At 32.6% G+C, this 27,594-nt stretch overlaps 2 protein-coding genes across 3 annotated transcripts; one reads left to right on the forward strand and one right to left on the reverse strand.

Moving 5' to 3' along the window:
* Positions 1-1,376: 1,376 nt before the first annotated feature.
* LOC145611777 (thaumatin-like protein 1b) lies at positions 1,377-4,129 on the reverse strand. The gene is made up of 3 exons (XM_081667150.1): positions 4,069-4,129; positions 3,443-3,676; positions 1,377-1,826 (listed from the first exon to the last, which is right to left on the reverse strand). Exons 1-3 carry the CDS (start codon positions 4,127-4,129, stop codon positions 1,378-1,380), a joined length of 744 nt encoding a protein of 247 aa, XP_081523276.1. The 3' UTR covers position 1,377.
* Positions 4,130-11,990: 7,861 nt separating this feature from the next.
* On the forward strand, positions 11,991-26,193 carry LOC145623852 (uncharacterized). 2 transcript variants are annotated; one of them, XM_081676734.1, is made up of 18 exons: positions 11,991-12,299; positions 16,836-17,087; positions 17,326-17,392; positions 17,515-17,631; positions 17,709-17,814; positions 18,312-18,468; positions 18,554-18,649; positions 18,750-18,798; positions 19,450-19,718; positions 20,828-21,000; positions 21,589-21,709; positions 21,791-21,843; positions 21,960-22,089; positions 22,843-22,988; positions 23,890-24,075; positions 24,487-24,719; positions 25,155-25,297; positions 25,932-26,193. In XM_081676734.1, exons 1-18 carry the CDS (start codon positions 12,114-12,116, stop codon positions 25,992-25,994), a joined length of 2,547 nt encoding a protein of 848 aa, XP_081532860.1. In that variant the 5' UTR covers positions 11,991-12,113; the 3' UTR covers positions 25,995-26,193. The 2 variants fall into 2 exon arrangements, with proteins under 2 accessions (XP_081532860.1, XP_081532861.1); XM_081676735.1 differs by lacking the exon at positions 11,991-12,299 and adding an exon at positions 16,332-16,649 and having other exon boundaries at positions 25,932-26,191.
* Positions 26,194-27,594: the final 1,401 nt, after the last annotated feature.

The raw sequence follows: 27,594 nt of genomic DNA on the forward strand, positions 1-27,594 counted from the left end.
AGGTGTTCTAAATTAAATCAAATGTTCTAATTTAGTATTCACATGTTCTAAACCATAAATTAGTTAAGTTTGATGTCATAAATTCTAAATAACTTGTTCCAAAATTTTAATTTATATGTTCTAAATTTTAAAACGTGTGTTCTAAGATTTTTAATTATATGTTTCAGATTTTAAAGCGTATGTTCTATTTTTTTTACACGTATGTTCTAAATTCTTTACTCACACTTTCTATATTCTATATCAGTTTGTTCTAAATTTTTATTCACATGTTCATAATCTTAAATCAGATGTTCTAAATTTACTCATATGTTTAAAATTTCATAAAGCAAATTTTATAAATTTTTATTCACTTGTTCTAATTCTTAAATCAGATGTTCTAAACATATTACTCACACAAATGTTCTAAATTATTACTCATATGTTCAGAATTTTAGTTTGAGTCACATGTTCTAAATTTTAACTCGCATCTTCTAAATTTTTACTCACATGTTCTAAATTTTTACTCATATGTTCTAAATTTTAAATCAGTTCTCATATAAGTATGAATTCTCACATATGAACCTATTCTCACCGGATCCCTCCCCTATATATATATATATATATATATATATATATATATATATATATATATATATATAATCTAGCCGGAAACCTGTTGGCCACCCCCCCCCCCCAACACTTAACCACTTAAACTGGTGCATTATCCACCGGCTGGCAACCCCTCTACACCCCCTTTGATAATCCACTCTGACCTCAAAACCACCTCCAAGCCAATCTAGAAGACATAGAAAACACAAGTGGATCATGGTTTTGTGGTTTTTATAATATTCTCTAGACAAGAGTTCAAATCTTACTATAGTTGCCTTTTCTTTTTACTTTTTTACCAATAAGTTGAGGGTCCAATTTTTTAAAAAAAAAAACTTAAAACTTGAGCGGGATATCCAAAATTGTGGCTTTTCTAGCCCCGCCCCTAGATTAAGAGTACATATGTTTCCAATTCGAAATTTTGGACACCAGAGAATTTGGTTCATATCAAACCCAATATCCGAAATTAAATGGCTCTAGTATGACTAAGTTTTCTGTAAATTATAAATCACCAAAAATATAGTAGACTGTGTGAATATCATAAAATGCAAAACTTAGCATTTAAACATAAACAGAGTAAGTATACTTTTTGATTTGGTCACCTTTAGTGTTAGGAAAATACCAATATGAGTCAATAGTTTCCCCATATTAGGAAAAGAATCATAAGTCCAAAAGGCAGAAGTACTGTACATATAAAAAAAAAAATTATAAAAAAACTCAAATATATTTATTAAAACAATGGTAGTTCTAACTAGCCATTACAATTTTGCATGATGTCTTTCATGCATACAATTAAGGACAAAAAGTGATTGTATAATCACTTGATCCACTAGGACATGTAAAAGTGCTAGTCTTATCATCATAAGCATAACTATAAGCTTGAGGGCAAAGTGACTTAAAAATATTGGAATATTTTGTTGGTGGACAAGTTTGTGGCTTACCATATGCCCCAGTGCAACAAAATTCTGGCTTATTAAACGCCAAGCATGCACTCTTACATGCTATAACTGCACCACTATGAGCACCTTTAAGTTGCAACTCTGGTGGGCATGATCTATTTATGTTCGCGGGGCAACCCGTGGATTTACAACTTTGTCTATTCGTTGGCACCACCGATATTGGCAAATTGTATCCATCGACTAGGCTAACGTCATAGAAATCTAAATTACCACTCCCATTTAGGGTGAATTCTACTAGGGTGGCGGGTGGGATTGCCCCTGCTCCGTTGCACAGTACTTGACCTATGAGAAACAAATTCACAAAAATTTCTTAAGAAAGCTTTTTATTGATATGATAATGATTATTACTACTAATTACATAGCACTAACTTTTCGTCATATCTATAGGATATTTGGATTGGATATTTTTGTTATGCAAATTTTACCATATTTTGACATGTTTCGAACATAATTAAGAATTTCGTATATTAAACCTTTTAAATATATTGATCAATGGAATATTGAGGAGTTTCACAATAATGTTAAACCAAAATTTGTAATGCAACCTATGTTATTGTGTGATTAGTTGCAACTTGTAACATTACTCAAATGTTGAATTTAGCACCAAAAACAAAGCCATGATTTTATTACTTCACCATGTGCATAATTAAAAATTACTATGAACAAAAAAAGTCTACAACTAACCCCTTGCAGACTTTGCAAACAAGTCTAGCCCATCATAGTATATTAAATCCACCAAAAATCGAGATGAAAAAACAAATGAAGAAAATAAGGAATACAAAATAATTCAAAATTTTAACCTTTATTTTAGCAGCCCTGTTCCAAAATAATTTATGGGTATGACTTAATTTTTCAATAATACACTTACGCCCATTGGTAGTTAGTAAAAAATGATGTATGTTGATGTTATAAAAAAAAAAAAAAAAGTTTATTGTATTGATGTGTTTAATTCACCTAATTTTTACTTATCTGAACTTGTTAGAACTTAATAAAATTTATTTTAGTTATCATATGAAAATGGTTAACCAATTCTTATCAAAACCTATTTTTCATGAAATGAAATTGGTAAAAATAAGGTGAAAGTGTAAGCCTAATAATTTGCCAAGGAATAACCACTATGATAATGATTATTTAAGATAAAAATTGGATTTTTGAGGTGAATTAGTAGGACTGTGCTCCTTAGCCTATGACTTTTAATCTCATACAAATTTACAATATAAATTCATGCTCATTATCACCTCATTAATCTTTTGTTTGATAACTTTTTCGTAACTCTTCCTAGAGTAATACGAAATTTAATTTATTAGATACTTATGTGATGAGAATTTTATGCTCGGGTATAGAAAACAATAAATCATGAAAATATTAATAATTTTATTTTATAAATTAGTGGGATTTTTTTTACTATTACGGAGTACCACCTAAAAAAATTATTTTTATATGATTTTGTCAAGTTGTGGTGAAAACCAAAATAAAATTTGAAGTGGTAAAATCAAATTTGACATTTACCATCTTTAAAAAAATATTAAAAAAATGTTTTCTTCTAATTTTGCTAACACTTAATGTATTAATAATAGATGTAAGTTGTTAACTCGTTGTATAATTAAAAAATTCTTTTGTAAAAGTTGGTAAAATAAACTTAAACTTATTAAGGTAATAAAAATTATTTTTAAAAGGTGATAAAAAGTCTAAAAAAAAATTAGTCCCAATGTATAAATATAAAATATCACCTTATGATGCTAATTCTCATTTATTGATGAATAAATTGTGTTAAGGTTTTCCTCAATATACCACTTTTTGTTACAATTTAAATTTTAAGTTACGTTAATAGCAAGCATAAAAATTAAAATGTCGTCACAAAAATATATATAATACTAAATTCGGCCTATGACAGGTACCTGATGCGCAATCTGCAGTTTCACATACAAACTTTTGTGTGGTAGCATCTTGTGAGCAAAGAGTGCGAGCCCAAATGCGACCTGACCAAGAAGGGGCAGCGACAAAATTGTAGGTTGCACCAGGATTCAAAGTGAAGCCGGTAGTTGGCAATGCGGGCCCACTACCTGTTAAGGTCCCTGGCCATACGATGTTTGGACAATTGTTTTTGAATATGAATTGTGATGAGTTTGTTCCTGCAAAATTCGACATACAATTTAAAACAACAAAAGGTATATATTCCATATGTAAATAAAATTGATGAGGCTTTAACCATCACTTTAAACCTATGGTCGTTGACTTAGTCTTCTAACAAAATATACAAACCATTCCTCAAAAAATAAAAATAAAAATTCAACAAACCATGCTTGGGTCGGGTGATACCCTCTAGGTTAGTTGCACTGATTAATAATTCCGAGCAACTTAAGCGTGAGTAGGTGATGATGAAATCCCCCCCCCCCCCACCTCTCAACTCAAAAATATGATGGGATATTAATCCCACAACCTCATGGTCGTGAGTTCTAAGCACCAACCATTAGACCAAGCTAATTTAACTGAACAATGTGAGACAATCAAATGTGATACTTACCCAAAACGAGGAACAGAAACAATATGAATATCAAAGCAAAACAATTGGTAATTTTCGTCATCTTTGAAGGTAGGTGATGTTTTCAACAAATTGAATCTAAGATAAGTTTGACATGCACATACGTGATATATGGTGTATATCTATGCAAAGTAGGTGGTGTATATATATATATATATATATATATATATATATATATATATATATATATATATATATATATATATATATATATATATATATATATATATATATATATATGCGCTATTAATAATAAGGCAAAGAAGCAATGCAACTTAGCTCCCAACACTACTGTATATATATATATAAGATAGGTAGGGAAGCCACGCAAAGTTTAGCTTCCAATAATTAAGGATTATAATTGAGTAGATTCTTAAATATGGAAATAAATGTTATATTTAGTATAATATCATCCTCTTAAAGTTGTGACAGATAAGCATTAATAATTGTCATTATGACCTTGACTTCCCTTATACAAGAAAAACTATGTTAGGATGAAGTATTATTCGGGTAATGTTATATGTAACCCCAAAACTGTATATATTAAATTAAGAGTTAATTTTGTATTTATGGGTAAAAAAATCTGTTTTGATACTCTCATTTTAAAGTCAGATATGACGATAGAACATTATAGGTGAAGAATCTGTGTTGATACTCTTACTTTTAAAGTGAGACATGACAACATAGTAGAAATTTCCAATGACATCCGGGGAAGAAGACAAGAAATGTTTAATGCTTGAAAAATATCCCCTACATTCAAACCAAGGAAAACTAGATATATATGACTAGTGGCGGATCTTCGAAAATTATCTATTGGGGGCGAAATTTTTAACATGTTAATTTATACATTACAATTATAATTCACTAATATTAGATAAATTAAATTTAATACTCCATATCAAGTAATCATCTGATAAACAAGAAATATATACATGATAAATCGATACAATTGCACAATCAATTTATGCATTAATTAGTTGGTTATTGATTTAGTATCTGACCTAATATATGAAATACATAGTACTCCGTACAAAATTTGATATAATTAAACAAGTGCTAAAATTGATTTAAAAATCTATGTTTTTACATAACATAATAATTTTAAGGAAAACTCATAAATAACCATCTGTCAATACACCTAATTTTGATTTTATCACCTTTTTTTTTAATATTAAAAAAAACATCCCTAAAATTAAATTAAGTTAGATTCACCATCTCTTAACTAAAAATTACCGATTTTTTATGCTGAAATTTGGTCTATTAAAGTTTTGGGGGTCACTTTGGTCATTTGGATCTAGTTTGAGGTTAAAAACTTTAAACACCCAATAAAGTATTGAAAATGTCTTGCATTGGAGTTTCACGTAATCTAGGTAATTTTCAACAAGAAAAACGTGGCATTTCCAATAATTTTATTTCAATTATAACCTCAAATTGAACTCAAAGGACCAAAGGGGCCACATTAACCTTAATAGATCAAGTTTTGGCAAAAATCGATGTTTTATTTTAAAAAAATGAAATTAATAATTATATAGAGGTGGTGAAATCTAACCTTTTGCATTTTTTTGGGTGGTTATTAAAAAAAAAAAAAAAAAAAAAAAAAAAAAAAAAAAGAGGTGGTTAAATCAAATTTTGGTGCTTTGAGGTTTTTGATAATTTTAATACCATATAAGGAGTAAATTACAATTGGTGGTTAAATCAAATTTACAATTTTTCCTAATTTTAATACCATATACTATGTATGGAGTAGATTTTGATAATAACATGAGTTGACAGTCATTGACCATTTTTTTAAAAATCATACAGTGTAAGCACTTGTATTAGGTTTTTTTTTTTTTTTTTTTTTTTTTTTAAGTAGTTGTTGTTTAGAAAGCCATAAGGGCACAAGGGCAGGGGTGAGAATCGATCTCAGGATCTCCTGGAACCGAGAGGAAAGTTGTAACCATTTGAACTATTCCTCACTCTCGAACACTTGCAATAGTGTTGCACAGTTGCATGCTCATAGAGATATACGTAGTATATACTTATAAGGCATATTCGGTAAAAGTAACTGTGTGTGTGTAATTGTAAGCCGTTGTAGTAGTTGTTAGTTGTACAACTAGTTGTTAGCTATCAATTGGCGGTTAGTTGTAAATGTTTGAATTTTTAGTAAGACTGTTAGGTAAATTATTAGCTATTGAGCTTCTAAAGATTTTAAATTATTAGCTATTGAGCTTCTAAAGGCTTTTTAATAATTAAAAATTAAAAATTATTATTTCATTATTACATAATTGTGATTATATTATTAGGAAAATTTTCATAATAAAATTTAAGAAGTGGTTTATAAAAGGGTACACAATTTTCTTGATTACTATCAAATATCTACAATAGGTTAAATAGAAAAAATACACACAATAAAGGCTTAATTCATAAAATTAGGAACCAATAATTTAAGTAGATATATAGGAAGATAAAAATTTACCCGAACAAAGCAATGATGTATGATAAACAAGATACGATCAATTCTAATACTCCGTAATAAGTTCTAATAAGGTCCAATAAGTTCAATAAATTCTAATAAGTTTAATATGGTCTAATATGTTCAATAAGGTTTGATCATTTTAATAAGGTCTAATAAGTTCATATAAGTTAAGTAAAGTTTAGATAAATTCAATTAAAATAAGTTCATATAATTCTAGGTCCAATAAGTTGAAGAGAACATACACATCCAAATATAATATTTCCTCTGTTTATTTTTGGAAAAATGGAAATAAATAATCTCACCTTTGCGTAGTCTGACAAAAATAATCCCACCTTTTACAAGATAATCCCACCTTGGTATGTCATCTTCTTTTAATGAACCTTGACTTGTTGGTGACCTATTATTGTAGGTTATATGACATGTGTCAAATTTTTATAGGCTCATTTCATTTTTAATAATTATAAAAAAAATTAATACAAAAAAAAAAAAAACAAAAAAAAAAAAAAAAAAAAAAAAACCAGCCACCAGCCACCAACCCCAAAACCCTAGCCCCTACCTCAACCACCACCAAAAATCGGCCGTCCACCCTCCTTAACCTTCGAAATCGACCGACCAACACCAAGGTTGTGTTTAAGGGGGGTTTCCGGGGCTGAGATGGGGATTTTCGGGGTAGTTAAGGAGGTTGGACGGAGTTTTCGGTGGTGATGGTGTAGGGGATTATAGGTACTACGCAGCGGAAATAATCATGAATCATATTCATATAGCACCTAACCAAGGATCTCATGCATAACACATAAAGAGTAAGAATAATACCTTTGAAGCGTGATTCCACAAGTGATCGAGCAAGAACAATAAGGAGAACAAGAACCCCACGTGTGATTCCTCTACTTAGTCCACGAGCACGGATTAAACCTCCACTAATGCTAGTTAGTTGTGACTGAACGCTTCAATCAACCTTCAACGGAGATCCGAGTCACGAACACACCACACCACCACCCACGCACCACCACACGCGCCGCCTACAAGGGAGAGCCGTACGGACAGGGAGGAGAGAGAGAGAGGGCCGAAATAGAGAGAGAGAGAGAGAATTAGGGTTTTTGGGATGCTTGGTTGCTTGTGTGACAATTCACTGTATGTCAATTGTTCTATCATGCAACCCTAGGCATGGTTTATATTTATAGATCATATCTAGAAATAAAAACCATGTCATGTCCAAAACCCATTAGACTCTTCTAACTATCCAAGCCCAATTATCAACATGGTATGTCATGTACTCATGAGGCCCAATAATGGGCCTCTAACTTGTTTAACCCAATACTCTTATGTGTGACCTTGTAGGATCCACTCTATAAGGCTTTGGGCCATTAAGCTAGCCCAAAAATCAATTGTCATATCTAGCACCAAACATTGACGACCCTATAGAATGAACTTATTATCTCCATAATAGTGATCCTTGATATATCTAGTAATTGCACTTATCGAAGACATAACTCCTTCAGATGGTTGTGGTGGTTATGGAGGTTTTCGATGTGGGTTATCGGCGGCTGAGTGGGGTTATAGAGGTTTCGGGGCGGGATTTGGTGTAGGGGGTGATTTCGATGGTGGTTTAGGGGTGAGGTTTGGGTCGAGGGTGATTTCGGTGGTGGATGTGGTGGTTTGGGGGGGGGGGGTGAGATTTGGGTCAGGGGGTTACGGGCGGTCGTTTTCGGTGGTCTTCGACCCTTATAGGGGATGGGATGGAGGTTTTCGGGGTTGGGATGGAGGTTTTCTACGGCAGGGTGGTGTTTTTCAGGGTGGTGGATGTGATTTCGGGGGTGGCTTATGGCATTGGGAGGTTCGGCCGGCGTTTTAGGAGGTTTAGAGTGGCGGCCGGTGGGTTTTTGGTGGGCCTAGGTATGGGTAAGGGGTTTCACGGTGACTGGGGGTGGCTAGTGGGTGGTGGTTTTTTCTTTTTTTCTTTTTTTTTTTTTTTGATCTACCTGTTTTTTTTTTAGTTTAACTTTTATTATTTTGACCAATTAATGAGTGACATGTGGCTTTAAAAAACTAAAAAAAAAAAAAAAAATTTAACTTGTTTAACAGGTTGTAGGTCAAATGGTCTATTAAAAGAAAATCACATACCAAGGTGGGATTGCCTCATAATAATCAAAAGGTGGAATTGTTATTGTCATACCACACAAAGGTGGAATTATTTATTTTCATTTTTCCTTTATTTTTTAGTTGACACCTTTCTATTATCACGCTTGCCAACGCATGTTTTTAACGATTAATATCTCTAACTATCAACATAGTAAAATTATAAAAAGTGAATATTAATAAAATATACATTAAAACGATTCAAACAAGATCCCACATGAATATGTTTTATCGTATCTATAAACCATAAAACTGAGTCAAAGCGTGTTGTGTGAATAATGTAAAAATCAAACGGTGTCAACTAAAAAACGGAGGAAGTATTATAGTGCATTGTGCATGATCAATGAACAATCACTTTAGTTCAACACAACAATTTATCATTTGACATTGCTCACATCAACAACATTAATCCCCTCCTACCCCCAACCTCCATGATCAGATTCATCACCCATTCACCATGACAGCAACCACCATAGGGCACCATCTGTTCTCTCTCCTCTCTTACTTGTAACATACCCAATTCCCAAAGAATATATAACTCATTAAAAGCCCCCCAAGGCCCTGTTCTGTTCACCTTATTTCCACTTATTTCAGGGTTAATAAGTTCAGATAAGGGTTAATAAATTCAGATAAATTCAGATAAGATAAGTTCAGGAAAAATAAGTTCAGATAAGTTGTGATAAGGGTTAATCAGGGCTGTCAAGTTTAATTTATAACTAAAATAAGTTCTAATAAGGGTTAATAAGTTTGATAAGTTCAGATAAGTTCAAATAAGATCAGATAAGTTCAGATAAGTAAAAATCAGTTGAATAAAACACACCTTAACGCTTCTCTTTGCATCCCGTATCTCCACCCAACCTCCACCTACTTGGGTGTGATCTCTTCACCTTATTGGACTTGAATTTATCTTAACTTATTTGAATTGAACTTATTTTAACTTATTAAACCTTATTAAAATTACTATCGTATAGAATTTATTAGGACTAATTAGACCTGATTGAACTTGTTAAAACTTATTAAAGTTTTTTGGACCTTATTAAAACTTATTGGACCTTATTAGACCTTATTATTATACTTTATTAGAACTTATTAGACCTTATTAAACTTATTAAACCTTATTAAACTTATTAAACCTTATTAGAATTTATTAAATTTACAGTGCGGCTGGCCGCACTCGTACCATGCGGCAGGGTGCCCAATCAGCAAATGACGACAAAGTAACCCTACCAACCTAGTAACCCTCCCAACCAAGTACGTAACCCCTGATCGGACCTAGTAATGTACGTACCTCTGACCATGTAACCCCTGACTAGACCTAGTAACCCCCGACCAGACCAAGTAACCCCTCAAGAAACTCATCTAGTAACCCCTCTAGTAACCCCTTAAGTAACCCCTCTGACTTAGTAACTCCTGACCGGACCAAGTAACCCCTCTAGTAACCCCTTAAGTAACCCCACTTAAGTAACCCCTCCACTAACCCCTCAAGTAACCTCACTTAAATAACCTCCTAAGTAACCCCCCAAGTAACCCCTAGTAACCCCTTCAAGTAACCCCACGTAAGTAACCTTTCTAGTAACCCCTTAAGTAACCCCCGACCTACGTACCCATCTAGTAACCCCTTAAGTAACCCCCGACCTAATAACCCTTGACCCACCACCACCCCCAAAACGCCACTAGCCCCACCCCCAATACGCCATGCCACAACCACCATACACTAAACCCACAGACAAACATAGATCCAACCGAACCCACAACCACAATACGCCATGCTCACGGAGTACGATGACGCGTTGGTGGAGGACATGCGTTCTTCCTTTTGTAATCACATGCTGTTTGTTTTGCAAGTATGCTACCCTTTTTTGAGAAAGGAGGAGAGAGAAAGAGGAGATAGCTTGGAGATGGGGGTAATATGGGTGGCTAACTGGAGAAGAAGAAATTTAACACAAAGTTTCATATGTGGTTGGCCGCACCATACGACCAACCACAATATAATTTATTTATTTATTTTTTAATTCTTCTTCTCCCGCTTAATAAACATGAAATTTATTTTTATAGGGTGAAGCTAAGAGAACAAGCTCTCAACCCCATCTTTCACCTCCGTTGCCCAAAACCACCCACCTCCAATCATATGACATTTTTCAGTTACCTTATTTCTGCCTTTTATGTTGTACGGATGTTTTATTTGTTACTTGCATTAGATAAAGTAAACAAACAAAGATATTTTAGGAGAAAATCCAAGTTTAATATATTTCCTATAAACTTTTTAATTAAGTGACCCAAACATAAATGTATAAAATTTGTATATATGTGGGATAAATGGAGAAATTACATGCCAATAAATACTATAGTAAATTAATTAGGGCCTGTTCACTTTAACTAAATTTCAGTTCAGTTCAGTTCAATTCAGCTTCAATCAGTTCAGTGCAATTCAGTTCAGTTCAGCTCCAATCAGGTTCAGTTCCTAATTTTCTTCTCTCATAAAATATTCATTTCAACTCTATTCAGTTCAGTTCAGCTCAGCTCCAATCAATTTAGATCACTTCAGTTTAGTTTAATTTAGTTCAGTTCAATTGCCTAGTAATAGATCACAATAACAAATGTCCACAAGTAATTTTACACATATGGTTGTCTAAATATTATGGAGCATACTAACATATGGATATTGTCTTGTTAGTATTATTGTACCCACAAATACAATTACAAGGTCTAAAATACTAACATATACTTGCCATTGTCATATATGATGAGAGTAATTATTGTTTTAGACTACCTTGGATAAAATTAGATGTTATTCTCATAGATTAACAAGATTCGACTCATATTTTGGACCGTATAAGGGCATTTTTGTAACCTTACATTCCCACTTCTCCTTAAATACTCATTTTTTTATTTTTTAAATTTAGGTTGGTAAGGAGAAGAGCCCTATCGGACTAGATCCTCTCACATGTCCTCTTAACCCGAGTTAGTAGACTAAACACTTTAAAGATGGAGGAGGGGGAGAAGGTTAAGAGAACCCCCACCCTAAAGTGCCTCATAAAGTGTTTAATCCCGCAACCTCTTAATTGTAAGATGTAAATTTTCCTATCCAACCAAGCTTTGCAAAGCTTGGTTCCTTATATACTCGTATTGTTGTCCACATTCATATACTAATATACTACAGTCTAATACTACAATAACTATTGTCCACATTCATTTACACAAATACTTCCTTAATTATTCTATTTTTTTTTTAAAACTAAATACTTCCTTAATTGATAAGACATGCTAACATTATATAGAAGTACATTATATTATAATAATAATCCCACCAAAGTCAAAACATAAGACCTTACCCAAACCCAAACACCAAAGCGGCAAACGCAAACCCACAACAAAGTTGATTCTTCTACTAAAAAACAAGCCAACTCCATCCACTAATAAACTACAAGCAAGTATGAGTTTGAGGTGTAAAAAAGAGGATAAATTTGCAGAATTGAAAAAAACAATTGACAATTTAGAATTAATCGACGCTCATGCTCACAATATCGTCGCTATTAATTCGTCGTTTCCATTCATCAAATGCTTTACCGAAGCCGATGGTGACGCTTTATCCTTTGCTCCTCACTCTCTCTCTTTCAAGGTAACCTTTTTTTTCTTCTTCCTTTTCTACTTTATTAATTTTTTCAACCAAATAGATTAATATTTGTAATATTTGCATACTTCTGATTATCGTTAGCTCATGCCAAATTTGGAGATGATAATTTTGAAAATATTTCTTTAGTTTTTTTTTATGAGATTAGTACATTTTTGTCAATATGGAATTAATTATACTTCCCCGCTTCATATTAATTCATCCATCAAAGAGAAAGGGGGCGATTGATTTCATTTATTTTATATTATTTGATATTTAATGTGTTTTTGTTTGATAGATTTTGTACAATATAGAAAAAAAACAGAAAAAAAAAAGATGCTGTTTTGGGGATTCACTTGGAATATGCATAAACTTTTCAAATTGTTGTTTTTGTAAAATTATTTTTTAAAATTTCCAATATATGTTTTTGTTGTTTCTCGTTTAAGGTTAGATATTTAATATTTTTGAAGAAAATGACAAACATAGCGGTGACATATAATCAGCTGAAAAAGGAAATATTCATTCCAAATAAACATTAATTACATTATTCAGTTATTCACAAAAAAAATTACATTGATTCACTTGTGTGTTTGCCATTCTTTCACATTTATGCCATGAATTTTCAAACTTATACACCGCACCATTTTAAAAATCAATATTACGAAGTACATATTTACATACATCATCACCTAATTATTTATTTTCTTTGGTAAAAAATTGTACTCGTAGTTGATGCATCATGATCATTTGGTCCCCCTACTTACTTGAAAATGACCCGTTACTCACAAAAAAACAAATGAAAATGAAAAGTGATTATGTTAACAGAAAAGTGTTAGTTGTCAAATAATGAAAAAAAAGTGTTTCATCAATTAAAAAAAAAAGTGATACTTTGGAACTCTCCCTTTTTAAATAGTTGCTCTATTTGTGCTGAGCATGTATGTCAATGCTAATTTCTAACCAATAATAAGTATCAATAAATATAAATTCTAATAATTGAGAATTAATAATGTATTTATTGAGACGATGACAACATGTACCCACAACACTATAAATAAAAAACATTAGTAAAAAATTGTCAAGAATAATCCGAATTTTGGACCGTTCGTTCAAAATAATCCCAACTTTTGATTATTTTTTAATAATCCCAACATTTGATTATTTTTTAATAATCCCAACTTTATACTCTATTAATTTTAAGCAGTCGCAAGTAACTTGGAACCGGCTAAACAGGTCAAAATATTTTTTGTTGAAAATAATAAAAAAAAAATTATCAATTTTTTTTTTAAAGAAAATCATATGAAAAAAACCACCACTGCAACACCACCTCAGCAGCTCAGCCACCAACATCTTCACTCCCATCCAAACCTAGACGCCTTAACCACCTCCCCCACCCCACCCCACCCAGACCCGAAACCACCACCCCCACCCAACCAGACTTTCATGAGTTTCATCCTATCCTAAATAACTCCATCTTTGAAAATCAAACAATCCCCAATTACATGTTCTTCATCTTCATATAAAAAATTTGCAGTTGCAAATTGGAAGTTTTGGGAATGGGAAGGAAAGACATGGCAGAAGACATGGGAGGAGAGAGAATTGATTGGTGAGGGTGGTTGTGGTTCAGGTGGGGGTTATCTACCATTTCGGGTTTGGGTGGTTTCGAGTGAGGGAGGGGGAAAGGGGTCGGAAATGGACGGGGGAACGTGAGGGGGGCGGTAATGGGACGAGGATGGGGAGGAGATGCCGGCGGCAGCCAGCCTCCCGGCGGTGGCAGGACTGGCAGCGGCTATGGGTTTTATTTATTTATTTATTTTTATAATTTTTTTGAAAGATTTTTTTATTATTTAATTTTAAATTTTTTTTTGGACCTATCACATGCCAACACATGTCATAACTAGTTATAACAAGTTAATGACATGTTGGGACTATTCAGAGCGAATGCATATTAAAGTTTGGATTATTAAAAAATAATCGAAAGTTGAGATTATTTTTGGCGAATGAGACAAAGTTTGGATTATTTTGGGCAATTTTTCCTAAATAAAAAGTGCAAAAAGTAGAAATAAAGAAGTATTTAAAAATGAAGGGAGTAGAAATTAGAGTGCATTCATGATACAAGTACTAGTTTTGTTTGACGTAATAGTTACTTATACCTGTTCATCAATTATATAACCAAAATCCCTCAAATAATAAAAAATTATATAAACAAAACAAAGCCTTTAAATTTTTTAAATTGATCATATCTTTCAATGCAATACTTGTCACATTTTTTAATCAAAGTGATGCATCTAATTCAAAACGGAGGAGGTGTTACCTATGTGCCTGTGCGTTTCAATCAACATTTAGGTTTCTCAAAAACGACATTGGTTTAAAGTGGTAAGTGGTGGCTGAGTAGGTGGAGTGTCGTTGTTGGGTCTGTGTCATTAAGTTAGTGACAACTTCTTTAAGTATTACTTTAGTGTTAATCTGTTTTTTAGCGTGTTAAAATATCTTCCCTAATTTCCTAGAAAGGTTGGTTGTTGCACTACTTACATTTATGTAGTACATCTGTACATGGATTATGACTGATAAAGTGATAAAGTATCCATGTACACTTGAAATACTCTTTCTGTTTCAAAATTATATTCATTCTACCTCAGTTAATACCTCAGTTAATCTTATATGAATATTAATAAAGTGATAATGTCCCATAAGATAGTGTATGTTCCTCATTTTTCATAAAGGGTATTTTATATGGGAGTGTTAAAAAAAATCAAAGGTTGACTCCAAACATTAGTTAATGTAATGAGTAGGTGTTTTTATGATGAAATTATGTAAAATATAACTAAAATATTAAAAATAGACATAACATTTTGGGCGCTAAAAATTGAATACATGCATAATATTATTATATGAAGGAGTAAAAAGTTAATATTTTGTTTTCTCAAAAAAACAAAAAAAAAAGTTAATATTTTGAATTTTGAAACTAAACATCGAGACAAACATGTTTTTACTTATACAATTGTCAAAAGAGGTCATATTGTGATTTGATTTCTAAACTAAGAAGAGTTCTTTAAATTCAAATGTAGTTCATTGCTTTTAATGCTCCCTTAAGTCCCTTACCCTCATAATTGGTTAGCTACCTGTTAATGCAACGAACTTTAACAAGAGGCTTAAAAGCAACTAGGATAAAGATGTTATATAGAAAGGTTGACAAGTGCTTATTAACATTCAAAATGTGACATTTAGTCCTTAGAGGTTGTTTGGTTGCCAAAGAAAAACATGGGAATTTGAAAATTCTAGGAATTGAAATTTTTTGAAGTTGTTTGGCTAACAAATTCATGGGAAGTAGAAATTCCCATGACACAAAACGGGGGAAGTTAATTACCTAGGGGGACCTAGGTAAGTGGAACTTCCCATGGGAATTTTCACTTCCCTTAGTTAACCAAACAATTTTTAGAATTTTCTTGGAAGTTCAATTTCATGGGAAATCAATTTTCCAAGGAATTTGCAATTCATACATTCAACCAAACGAGCCCTTAATTTAATATGTGTTCTAAGTATTCTTTCTATCCATTTTAAGGCTATCAACTCCTACTTTTTGGATGCTGAAAAAGAGAGTGAAAAAGGTACAAAAAGTGGATTGTGGGGTGGGGGTGTAGCGTGTAGGTCCTAACTTTAATTTTAGAAAAAAAAACAAGTATCTATAATTAAGGGCACCTCAAATTGGCATGTGTTAAATTAATTTTTCAACTTAAGTTTATTACTCCCTCCAATCCTAAAGAAGTAAAGAACTTTCTGTTTTTATTTTAGTTGGATCTTAAAGACTTAAATGTACATCTTATACCATTCATATATTTAATTTAATAATATTTATTAAAACATTATAAAAAGTTGATATTATGAAAATACACATTAAAATTGTTTCAAAAAAAAAAAAAAAAATACACATTAAAATAAATCCAACAAAATCCAATGAGATTTTTTTTCTTTGATATACTGAAAGAGGCCTAAGTGTAAAAACTAAAAAGTGAGTACAAGGTCTGAAAATGTACAATGTCTAAAATGTGCATAGTAAGATTTTACAGTCATCATTTGTGAACCATATCTATCAAATGTGGTATTTATTATGTTTGATGACCTTTTTGACAACTTTTTTCTTTGATAACCATATCTATCAAGGACAATAGTGCTAGTATCAATTTTAATCCTCAATCCTAAAGCATCACTGTGTTTCTTGTACGACTATAATTGATGCCAAGTTTGGCTACTCCATTGATGCAATGACTTAGTAAATATGTTAGACATTACACCAATATCAAGCAACTTTATCAATTAGTGAGTTTAGTGCTCGATGCTGTAAAGTGATACTGCAATCCTATGGTAACTTTATTTTAAACAACTAATTATTTCTGTTTCATTATCTATACTAAAAAGTTAGCTTATTATGCAGATTTTTTCTCCTGAATCATCTAGTTATGTCTTGCTGCATCTTTTATTGGAATCAAATTGAATAATGATCATTTCATATTTTGGCTACAACACTTGTTGATGATATTTTTTTCTCAGAGGGGGGTGAGGGAAATTGCTGAACTATATAAATGCAAATCATCTTTGTACGACATTGAAGAGTATCGGAAACACTCTGGAATAGATTCTATTAGCTCAACTTGTTTTGGAGCTGCAAGGATCGCAGGGTCACTTATCGATGATGGTCTTGATTTTGATAACAAGTATGAGATTGAGTGGCATAAGAGCTATGTTCCTTTTGTTGGGAGAATATTACGAATTGAGCACTTGGCAGGAAAAATATTGGATGAAGTAAGAACATTTTGGCTCTTTACTTGTTTAAAAATTTTGAATTTTCCTCTGTCTAGTATGTTGATTCCAAGCTTTTTTAGTACAAATATGGGAAAAAAAAAAGGCAAATTTTCACACATTCTTAAAAATGAAGTTTATAATTTATGATTTCACATTCTTGTTTATATTCTCAATTTTGCATATGTAACATTTCTCTGATTTATAAGTATATTTCTGTGTTGTCGGCGGGGTGTTATAGGACTTGCCTGATGGAGCTATGTGGACGCTGAACAAGTTTACTGAAGTTTTTGTTGAAAAATTGAAGTCATATCCTTTGCATTAATAATTTATAATCCTTATGTTTATTTTATGGTAATTTGAATGATTATTATGACAAGATGAATATGCCTTTTCAATTTCTGTAATGAGCTTCCGTGACCTTCTTCCACATTAGCTACCACAGTGGTTGGATTGAAAAGTATAGCTGCATATCGTGGTGGTCTAGAAATCGATCCATATATCAGCGAAAAGGATGCTGAAAATGGCCTGTCTGAAGTTTTAAGTGGTGAGTGAATCCTGAGAGATGTCATATTTTTCATAACCAACATACATACTTACTTCTATGCCTATTCTACCTTTCAGCTGGGAAGCCTGTCCGGATTGCAAATAAGAAGTTAATTGACTATATCTTTATTCGTAGTTTGGAGGTTGCTTTGCACTTTGACTTGCCAATCCAAATACACACAGGGTATTTTCATACTTAATAAGTCAATTACTCTGATTATTATAAATACATATTTCCTATGTTCCTTAGTATGCTGAAAATGGTGGTAGTATGTTGAAGTGTTGTATTGCTCTAGCTTACATAGTACATCTCTCATGGAAGCACCATTTACAATTTGAGTTTCAACATAATTACATGAGGGTTGGCATTAATTTCCCATTTTCCCATGCGTTAACTACAATAAGAAAAAAGAAAAGTACACCTATGTGAGTAAAGTTGGAATTTCATAAGCACCGTCCCAACACAGAGATGTTGCAATAGCTGTCCTTTCTTAAATAATAGTTGTTGCTGTATTAGGGGAGCAGAGGAAGTAATAACTAGTTTTAGGTGCTTTGGTGTGTTCTTTATTGTCTGCTAACAATTTTTCTTGTAAGATAAACTTGTTTTTTTTTTTTTTTTTTTTTTTTTTTCTTATACTATAATATTCTTTGCACTAAGATTGCATTTGATATTGGCCATAGATTTGGAGACAAAGATCAAGATTTAAGGACATCAAACCCGCTTCATCTTCGTAAGGTACTTGAAGATGCAAGATTTGACAAATGTCGATTTGTTCTGTTACATGCTTCCTATCCATTTTCAAAGGAAGCATCATACTTGGCAAGTGTTTATCCCCAGGTATCATTTATGCCACTAAACTTATTTCCTTTCATACCATAGCTAAATTTTAAAAGTGTTAGTTAAGCTTTTCTTAATGTACTAGGTCTACCTTGACTTTGGATTGGGACTTCTCTTACTCAGCTACAATGGGATGAAATCTGCAGTTAAAGAGTTACTGGAGCTGGCTCCCATAAAAAAGGTGATGAGTTTACAAGGACCGTGTGCTACAGAATTGAGTTCTTGTAGAGATGATACTTGATATATTACATTATATCTTACATTAGGGTGATATTCAACAGGTGATGTTCAGCACTGATGGCTATGCATTTCCTGAAGCTTTTTACCTAGGTGTGTTCATCTTTGGTTAAATTCAGATCAAATTTTTATTTTCAAGTTAATTCTTACAGTATTCATGCAGTGCAATGGACCACATATATGAGATATATCAATAAGTTCATATTTGTCCATATATATTTTTCTTCTTTGACATATGGGGCACTGTAAAGTTAGGAATTAGAGTTGAGTCTATTAAACTATAATAAATCTATTATGTCCACATCCACATGACTCCAAAACCTGAACATTATAAGATTATATTTAACATTTATGTCCTCCTTAATTATGCCTCTTTGTCTAATTATTTGATCAAGTTTAAGGTGACATATGCATCCTGATCTAGGCTAAGTTGGGCCTAGTATGATAGTGCTTTGTAACCTAGGCTGCTAAATACTGTGGTCTGCATATAAGATTAGCATAGTGTGTAACAAGACATTTTATTCAATTGGAATGTAAGTTATGAGAATAAATTTACTTACGATTTTGGTTCTATTTTGGGTCATTCATTTAATTGTCATGCACCTCATATAGCAGCATAGGAGCTGTACACTTATGTCTTTTGGAATAACAAGGTTAATTGTATTAGAGATGTAGTTTGGCCATTTTTAGTTAAGGTTTCAAAAGGTAGTCGATAGTCCTCACATTTCCCATTCCACTTTATAGGTGCCAGGCGAGCACGTGAGGTTATCTTCTCAATTTTACGTGATTCTTGCATTGATGAAGATCTGTCAATCCCTGAAGCATTGGAAGCAGCCAAGGACCTTTTTGCTGAAAATGCAATTCAGTTTTACAAGATCAAACAGAGTGTTAAATTGGATCCAACTAAAGCCATACCTTATAATAATGGAGAGACTACAATTATTTTGCCAAAAAGTCATATCACTTTAGTCCGTATAATCTGGATCGATACTTCAGGTCAATGCAGATGTCGTGTAAGTTTTAAAAGTTTTCTTTAGAAATTAATTGAATTTGTGGTTTCTTGCATCATTATTATATTTAAGTTCTGCTTGTTAAAGAGGATATTCATGCCTTATAGGTTTCAGTTTTAGATAAAAGTACCATTTGAGTGACCAATTTTCATTGAACTATGGAGTATTAAATAACAAGCAGTTCCAGATTATTGAACCTTACTTGTATGTTCTATAACTCTTTCACCAATGAGTTGCCCGCTAAACTTTTATGGGATTATTGCTTAGACATTCTAAGCATTTTCATCTTCATCTATATGAATGAATTTACATATTTGCACATGAAACATATAGTTTTACAACTATAATTGTCTAATATTACTCTCAACAAAGTTCTTAGCTCTACTAACTCTATAGTCATCTCACACACATATTCAAAATTATATCTCTTACTATATGCGTAGATACCTATGTTCATGATTTTGAACTTAGATCTTTCACTTGTTTTTCTCTTAAATTGTAGCTTATTCAATTATCAGTCCAACTTTGGTAATAGTCTGTGCTGGTTCAAATTCTTTCTTTGCTCAGAATTTCTGAAAGTTTTTGTGCAAAGATTATTTGTTGGCCTAGCTTGTGATTTGTTTTGTTCTTGTGTTATTTTTATGTTTTAAAAAGGACCCTTTTTAGGCAATTGTTATGTATTAAAGACCTGATTAGCAATTAACTTGTGAAATTTTAAGGCATAAAATGTAGAGGCTGTGTTAAAGTCATGCTGCATATAGATTTAATATATAACACAATTATATGCTGAATATGAGATTTATTTGGTGTATATTATTGAATCAATTGATTAAGGATTTGTAGCTTGTATCCCTTGTATGTTTTGTTCCTGGTATATACTTATCGTCTATTTAAGAGTTTCTTCATATCTTAATGATATAGTACTTTGTCCTGCTAATGTAACCTCTTTCTTTAAATTCTATCCTTTTTGCAATCTTGAAAAAAAAAAAGTATTATTATTGAAAATTTCATTTGCATACACCAGTTGTAGCTTAGTAAATTAAATACATCTTTACATTATGATAATCTTATTGCTATTTAGAGTTGTCTTTGATGTATCTGATATTTTACAGGTTGTTCCTGTAAAGCGCTTTCATGATGTTGTCAAGAAAAATGGTGTTGGTTTAACTTTTGCATGCATGGGAATGCCCTCTTTTATGGATGGTCCAGTTGCTGAGTCTAACTTGACAGGAACAGGCGAGATCAGACTTGTTCCTGACATGTCAACCCTTAGAAAAATCCCATGGTAATTATATTCAATAGAATATGTGTAATTACTGTAATATCTTAATCTTCACAATTTTTTTCCTTACTCATACAGAGAAAAATCTTATTTTTTTTGTGGAATATTCGAATATTGCTGTGGAATTTGCTTCTGGAGTTTGTATAAATCCGGTTAGGAGATTTGGGAGAACATATGTATCATATATGTTATGCGCCATATGTTGATTATTTGAATCTAGTTTTTGGGAAAGGTGCTTCTTGTTTGTTGGTTGCTACATTACAATCTTAAGGAAGTATTGCAGTGTAGGACAAAGTCCAAATAGTTGTTATGTAACTTTTCATTCCACTAGTTCACATGCTTGAATTTTACTGCTTAAGATTTTTTTTGGAAGATTCCACTATAAGGTAATTACATTGTTTTGTTTTCAATATTATCAATGCCGGATCATTTTCTTTCCTTCTAGGTGCTTTGTTCACAGATGTTTTTAATTCAGTACTCTTATCGTATTGCAACTGATACATGGGTTATTGTGCTTGTGTTCTTTAAGAAATAGTCCATTAATATTTCCGTCTTAATTAACTTATTGGGTTCTTCTGTTTTCTTTGTCAGGGTTTATGGAGAAGAGATGGTTTTATCTGACATGCATCTGAAGCCTGGTGAACCATGGGAATACTGCCCAAGGGAGGCATTGAGGAGGGTTGCAAAAGTTATGAAAGAAGAGTTTAATTTGGTACCTTTTTATTGCCTAGTATTTCAACAGTATACAATTCTAAGTCGTTCTACCTCTAAATGTTTTGTTTATCATGTCTAGGAAATGAATGCAGGTTTCGAGAATGAATTTTATATCTTGAAACCAGTAACAAGGTTATTACATTAATTCTTCCACTCTTTTATTTCACTTTTCTTTCATTAATATCCACAAGCTTTAAGATATTATAGACTTTATAGTATCAGGTATTTAATATTGAAAATTTTTGTAGGGATGGAAGTGAAGAATGGGTTCCATTTGATTCAACTCCATATTGCTCAACTTCATCATATGATGCAGCTTCTCGAATCCTCAATGAAATGTTTACAGCACTTCAGTCTTTGGATATTTCAGTGGAGCAGGTACGGAGTAGATTATTTTTAATTGGGAATGCATGATTGGAAGTAGGACTTAGAAGTTGTCTCTCGTTCTGGTGTTTCTTATTACCAATGCATATATCAAGGTACCTTACATCGAATGTGTAAATTTTTTTGAAAAACAAAATCTAATTTCATACCATAAGCATCACAAAGCCATGTAGGAAATAGTTTAAGAGCAATTGTGCATCATAGCTATAAGGTACCCCGTGACATGCACTATCATATGCAACCCAAATGTGTAATTATAATCTACAAGACTAGATGTCAATATCAACAACTTTCTCCCCTCTCCAACATATTTACAACTTATCAAGAATCCAAAAATGGAGGGGAAAATGCTTCTTCTCTAATGCAAAGTATGCCCAGCATTCATGAAGTAACAACCAAATGAGAGGTTAGCCAGGGTGTTTAACCAAATGCTTCGCCATTGTGAAGAAATTAATATATAATTTTTAGCTCATCTATTGCCTTAGTAATTAGTGTCATCACGATTCAATAGACTAATTACTGTTAGGAGTGTCTACATAGTATATTGATGGGTGGGGTTTAGTTCATCAAATTCCAAGGGTTATAAATTATCACTATAAAATGTTCTGGATGATGATTGTTTGCCATTGAACTGTAATGCGTTTATCCTGTCTTTTTTTTTTTTTTTTTTTTCATAATTCTTCTTTTAATTTGTGTAATGCCTTAATTCAGATATTCTTTTGGTAATTTATTCCTTATATGCTTTAGATACATGCCGAAGCAGGGAAAGGCCAATTTGAGATGGCACTGGGACACAGTGTTTGTACCAGTGCTGCTGATAATTTGGTTTTTGCCCGTGAAGCTATCAGGAGCGTGGCTAGAAAACATGGATTGCTCGCAACTTTTGCACCAAAGTAAGTATCATGTCTGAACATAAAGTGAATCAAGGTGATGAATATAATTGTTTGTCTAAAGCAAAACTTGTCATCCTATTATGAAAATTCCAAGTACTTGTTTGCAGCTCTATTTTGTTGAACCTTTTCCCCTGGGTAACTTGCAGAAGAGAATTGATCTTATTTGTTGATCTTTTTGTTGAATCTTTTTCCCCTGGTAACATCAAATATAATTGTACGGTGTATAGAGTATTTAATATCATAGTCCATTATGGTTTTTAATTCTTTATGAAGGTTGGGTCAGTTGATATAACAATTACACGAATTTTGATGCTATCAGCAAAGTTTCTAGTAAACTATATTTATAACTTCTTTCTACGAATCCCAATGATGTGAATTATAAAATATTTAGATATACCTTTGTTGTAAGTGTGTAGTCCCATACTTGAATTCGAACTTCGACTGTGATTCCCTTGCTTGGTTCACACAAGCACAAATCTAAATCACCGCGCATTTGTTTACTAAAATAGAAGAAATTCAGAACTCTCTTGTGAGGTGGCCGAGGGGCAAGTATATTTTGATGATTCTCATATTGTTGCCTCTCATACTTAAAAGTATGTGATCTTTTAGCTCTCAATTAATCATCCCATAGTTCAAAGTTGGTTTCTAGTATTATATCCACCTAAATTTGAGCATTAAATCTCTATATGCTATTAATCATATACTATTATTACTTACCTGTTGATTGTATGATACTCAGTTTCATAGACTGCACTAATAGTTTGTATTTGCATATGAGTTTCCAGCCCTGTTCTTTTTGTGTGTATAGGTTAATTATGATGATTGTCTTATAAATATTCTCGACATTATGTTTATCATCTTGGTGTCAACTTCTTAATCGTTTTCTTTCTTTTCTCCCTAGGTATAAATTGGATGACATTGGATCTGGATCTCATGTGCATCTAAGTTTGTGGGAAAATGATGAAAATGTTTTTACTGGGTCTCCTGGATCTGGCTATGGAATGTCTGAAGTTGGTCAGGAATTTATGGCTGGAGTTTTATTTCATCTTCCTGCCATTTTGGCATTTACTGCTCCAAATCCTAATAGGTAAAAATTTTATTTTAATTATGTGTAGAACATTTTGAGCAGAGGACCCTCCAAATGTTTAAGTCTGACCATTATTCTTCATTTCTCATATAAGTTAGCTTGTGAGCATGAACCCATATTCAGCATCGTTACCCCTTACGAGTATTTTCCCTCGGAGTTGATTGTTACCATTTGATTCAAGAACATATTATGCTCATTAGAACATTATTTAGCTTTTAATGACTTATCTATATATAGAGAAGATCTGCCTAATTTCCTCTCTCCATGTGTTGCTGTTTATCAAATTATCAAGGTTTATGTTACATAGCAAAAATCTTGTAATTAAACTTTCATATTAGTTAACATACATGAATCATATGTTGTTGAAATAATATGTCTAATTTGCATCGTTTTAAAATTTATAATCTGTAGCTATGATCGTATACAACCAGACACATGGAGTGGAGCATATCATTGCTGGGGAAAAGAGAACAGGGAAGTTCCTTTGAGGACTGCCTGCCCTCCTGGGGTTGAAGATGGTCTTGTAAGCAACTTTGAAATCAAATCTTTTGATGGATGTGCAAATCCCCACTTGGGTTTGGCTTCTATAATTGCTGCAGGGATCGATGGCTTGCGGAGGCACCTTACTTTGCCTCCTCCAATTGGTAAGATTATCTAGAGTTGAAGTATGAGCTTATTGTATACAAGATATTTGAAATGAAGTGTAGGTGAAGGAAGTGTTCGCAATTAAATTCAACTTAATCTAATACAAAAAGTTTAATATTGTCATACATAACAATTTTAACACTAAAAATTTCTATTGTACTTTCAAAACTATTCCCCTCTCCCCTTTTAGGAAGGGTTGGGTAAGGACTAAGGTAACTACTCTTCCCTTGCGTGAGAGTATCCTTTTTTGTTAGGGAGGGGGGGGGGTGCTAGGCTGTATATTGGAGTATGCACTTGTTTTTCCTTCGAAAGTCTTCAGAAAGTAATTTGGTTGTAAGCAGACGAACAAGAAGTGAATCATTGACACTCCTGATAACATTGAGTTTGTACTTGCTTGTTAACGGATATATATTTTTGATATTAATGTGTTGCAGAAGCGAACCCTTCTAGCCTTGATGGTGAACTTCAGAGACTTCCAACATCACTTGCTGAATCCTTAGATGCTCTTCACAAGGACACCTTTTTTAAAGACTTTTTCGGTGAGAAGCTATTGACAGCAGTAAAGGGAGTTCGGAAGGTAAGTGTATTTCGATTGCAATGTTTCACTTTCATAACCTTGTGTGTTTTGAACGCTACAATAGGTAATGGTTTTACATGTATAAAGTTTAGTCTCATTTCAATATCTACCCCAGTTCCAAAGTTTTTGTGTTTTTTTTTTCTTAAATTTTCTTGCCCCTTGAAAATTAGTTTTCTTTGTTTAAAGTGGCAAAGGTCTTATGTATGAAGTTTACAGTTTACTCTCCTGAACTTATGCACTTGTATGTTACTGTATTAAACATAAGTTTATTGGAGTTTGAAAGTTAACCGGGTAAATTTTTTTGATAATTATTACATACAACTAATCACAATAGGCTGTTGTATATGGAACTCTTACCATTGTAATCTTCTCATTTATAGTATATCTTTCTTTCCTCTGCAATTTATGATCTTAATGCCTTCTACCATACTTCTGAAGTTGGCCATTTATATGATATAAGTTTGCAAGTATTTGAAGCATGATCAACCACCCTACGAATTATTTTGAACAAGTTGTTAGCAGTAGAACACTTTTACACATAAAACCATTTCCAATTTATGCTGAAGTGCTCGAGTTTCATTTCCTTTGTATCTTTTGTCTTGTATTATTAAGAATTTGGTTTTATGTTTTGTAGGCTGAAGTGGCGTATTACTCGCAGAATAAAGATGCATACAAGCAACTCATATACCGATATTAGCCTTCAACTTTGGTAACCAAAGGAAAAGGAAAAAGAGAGGGATATTCAAACTTTCAAATATAAACTTTTATTTTATTTTATTTTTTATACTTTTCTATTATTTAAATTTCAGCAATGAATGTAATCTCCTAATACAAACATATATATATATATATATATATATATATATATATATATTATGTGAACATTTTATAAAACTAGAGCAACTTTTATAGGTTTAAAAATCTCTAGCATTACAAAGTTTCAATCTTTGACCTACCTTAAATGATTTAATATAGTAGTTAGTATAAACTCGTACAATTAAAGTCTTAAAAATCTTCATTGCCGGAGTTGCTAGGAGATGTGCTCAGTGCACATGATCCTTGGGAACCTTTTGAATGTTTGCACCAAACAAAAGTCATACTAACAAGCTTAATATTTGTTGGGTTTGAAAAGTGTGGAGAGCAATTCAAGACATCTAAGGGGGTGCATAGTTTTGGAGTTAAGTTATGGATTGTTTGATTGGTGCAAATAAAGCAACAATGAAAGGCAAGGCTGCCTTCATATCTCATGATCTAGAAATGATATTGAGGTGATTCAAGTTAGAGGTGATAGCTCATCTTAAGAGCTTTCCAACTACTGGTCATCTGCTTAATTTGGTCGAGAATCAAGGGAGTTACGACCGTTATAAGAAGAGTTGTCCGCATAGTGCGGAAGTTTGACTAAACTTTTGAAAAGTTCAGTCAAACCATTTGAAGGAAATTGAGTTTTTCTACTGACTCGAGTGTTCGATCGAACCTCTTGGAGGTTCAACTGAACCACCCATTGTTTGACCGAACTCAAGGTAGATTCGATCGAACCAGCTTCCTCGGCCCTATTTCAGCGCTGTGATTTCTTTTAATTTGCTCTGGATGTAATCTTAGCCGTTGATTAACCTTGTACTCTTGCACTATATAAGCTCTTATTTTGTCATTGTTAAGAGAGTAATAGGATGAAGGGAAAGATGTAGAGAGAGAGCCTCAATGTAAACCCAAACACTTAAGGTTTGAGTATTTAAGAGGGTGAGCTTGGGGTAGGAGCTTTCATGGTGAATTGAAAGCTTGTAATCTACATTTTTCTTCATCAAATTGTTACTCCATAGTGGATTTGTGGGTTATTGTCTCGGTTCTCGGGTTTCCCACAATAAATTTTTCTTGTCTCGTTTGTTGCTTGTTTTTACGTTTTCGTTGTTGTTAAGTGTCGTTAATTGAAAACTAGCTGGCACATTCGTTAATCCTTTTAATTGGTATCAGAGCCAAGGTTGTTTTAGCGGTTTTTTAGGGTTAGTTTGTGTGGTATGATTGTTATTTGTTATTAGAAGTCCAAAGATTGAATTTTGGTGTTAAATTTTCAATTTTGGTGTTGTGGGTGTTCAAAATTTGAGTCTTTGGTATGGATTTCAATTGGTTGTTATTGAAATTGAAAAATCTTGAAGTTTGTGTTTGATTAACAATGCATGGAAGTCGGTATAGGGGGATTGAAATCTATGGAGTGTTGATGTTGGAGTGAAGGATATCAAGGATTTCCCCATCTTGATATCCGGTAGTAAACTTAACGTCATTGATGGCTACATGTTTATGTG

This window comes from Chenopodium album, chromosome 3 (genome assembly GCF_948465745.1).
Source record: "Chenopodium album chromosome 3, dcCheAlbu1.1, whole genome shotgun sequence".
NCBI classification, from domain to species: domain Eukaryota; kingdom Viridiplantae; phylum Streptophyta; class Magnoliopsida; order Caryophyllales; family Amaranthaceae; genus Chenopodium; species Chenopodium album.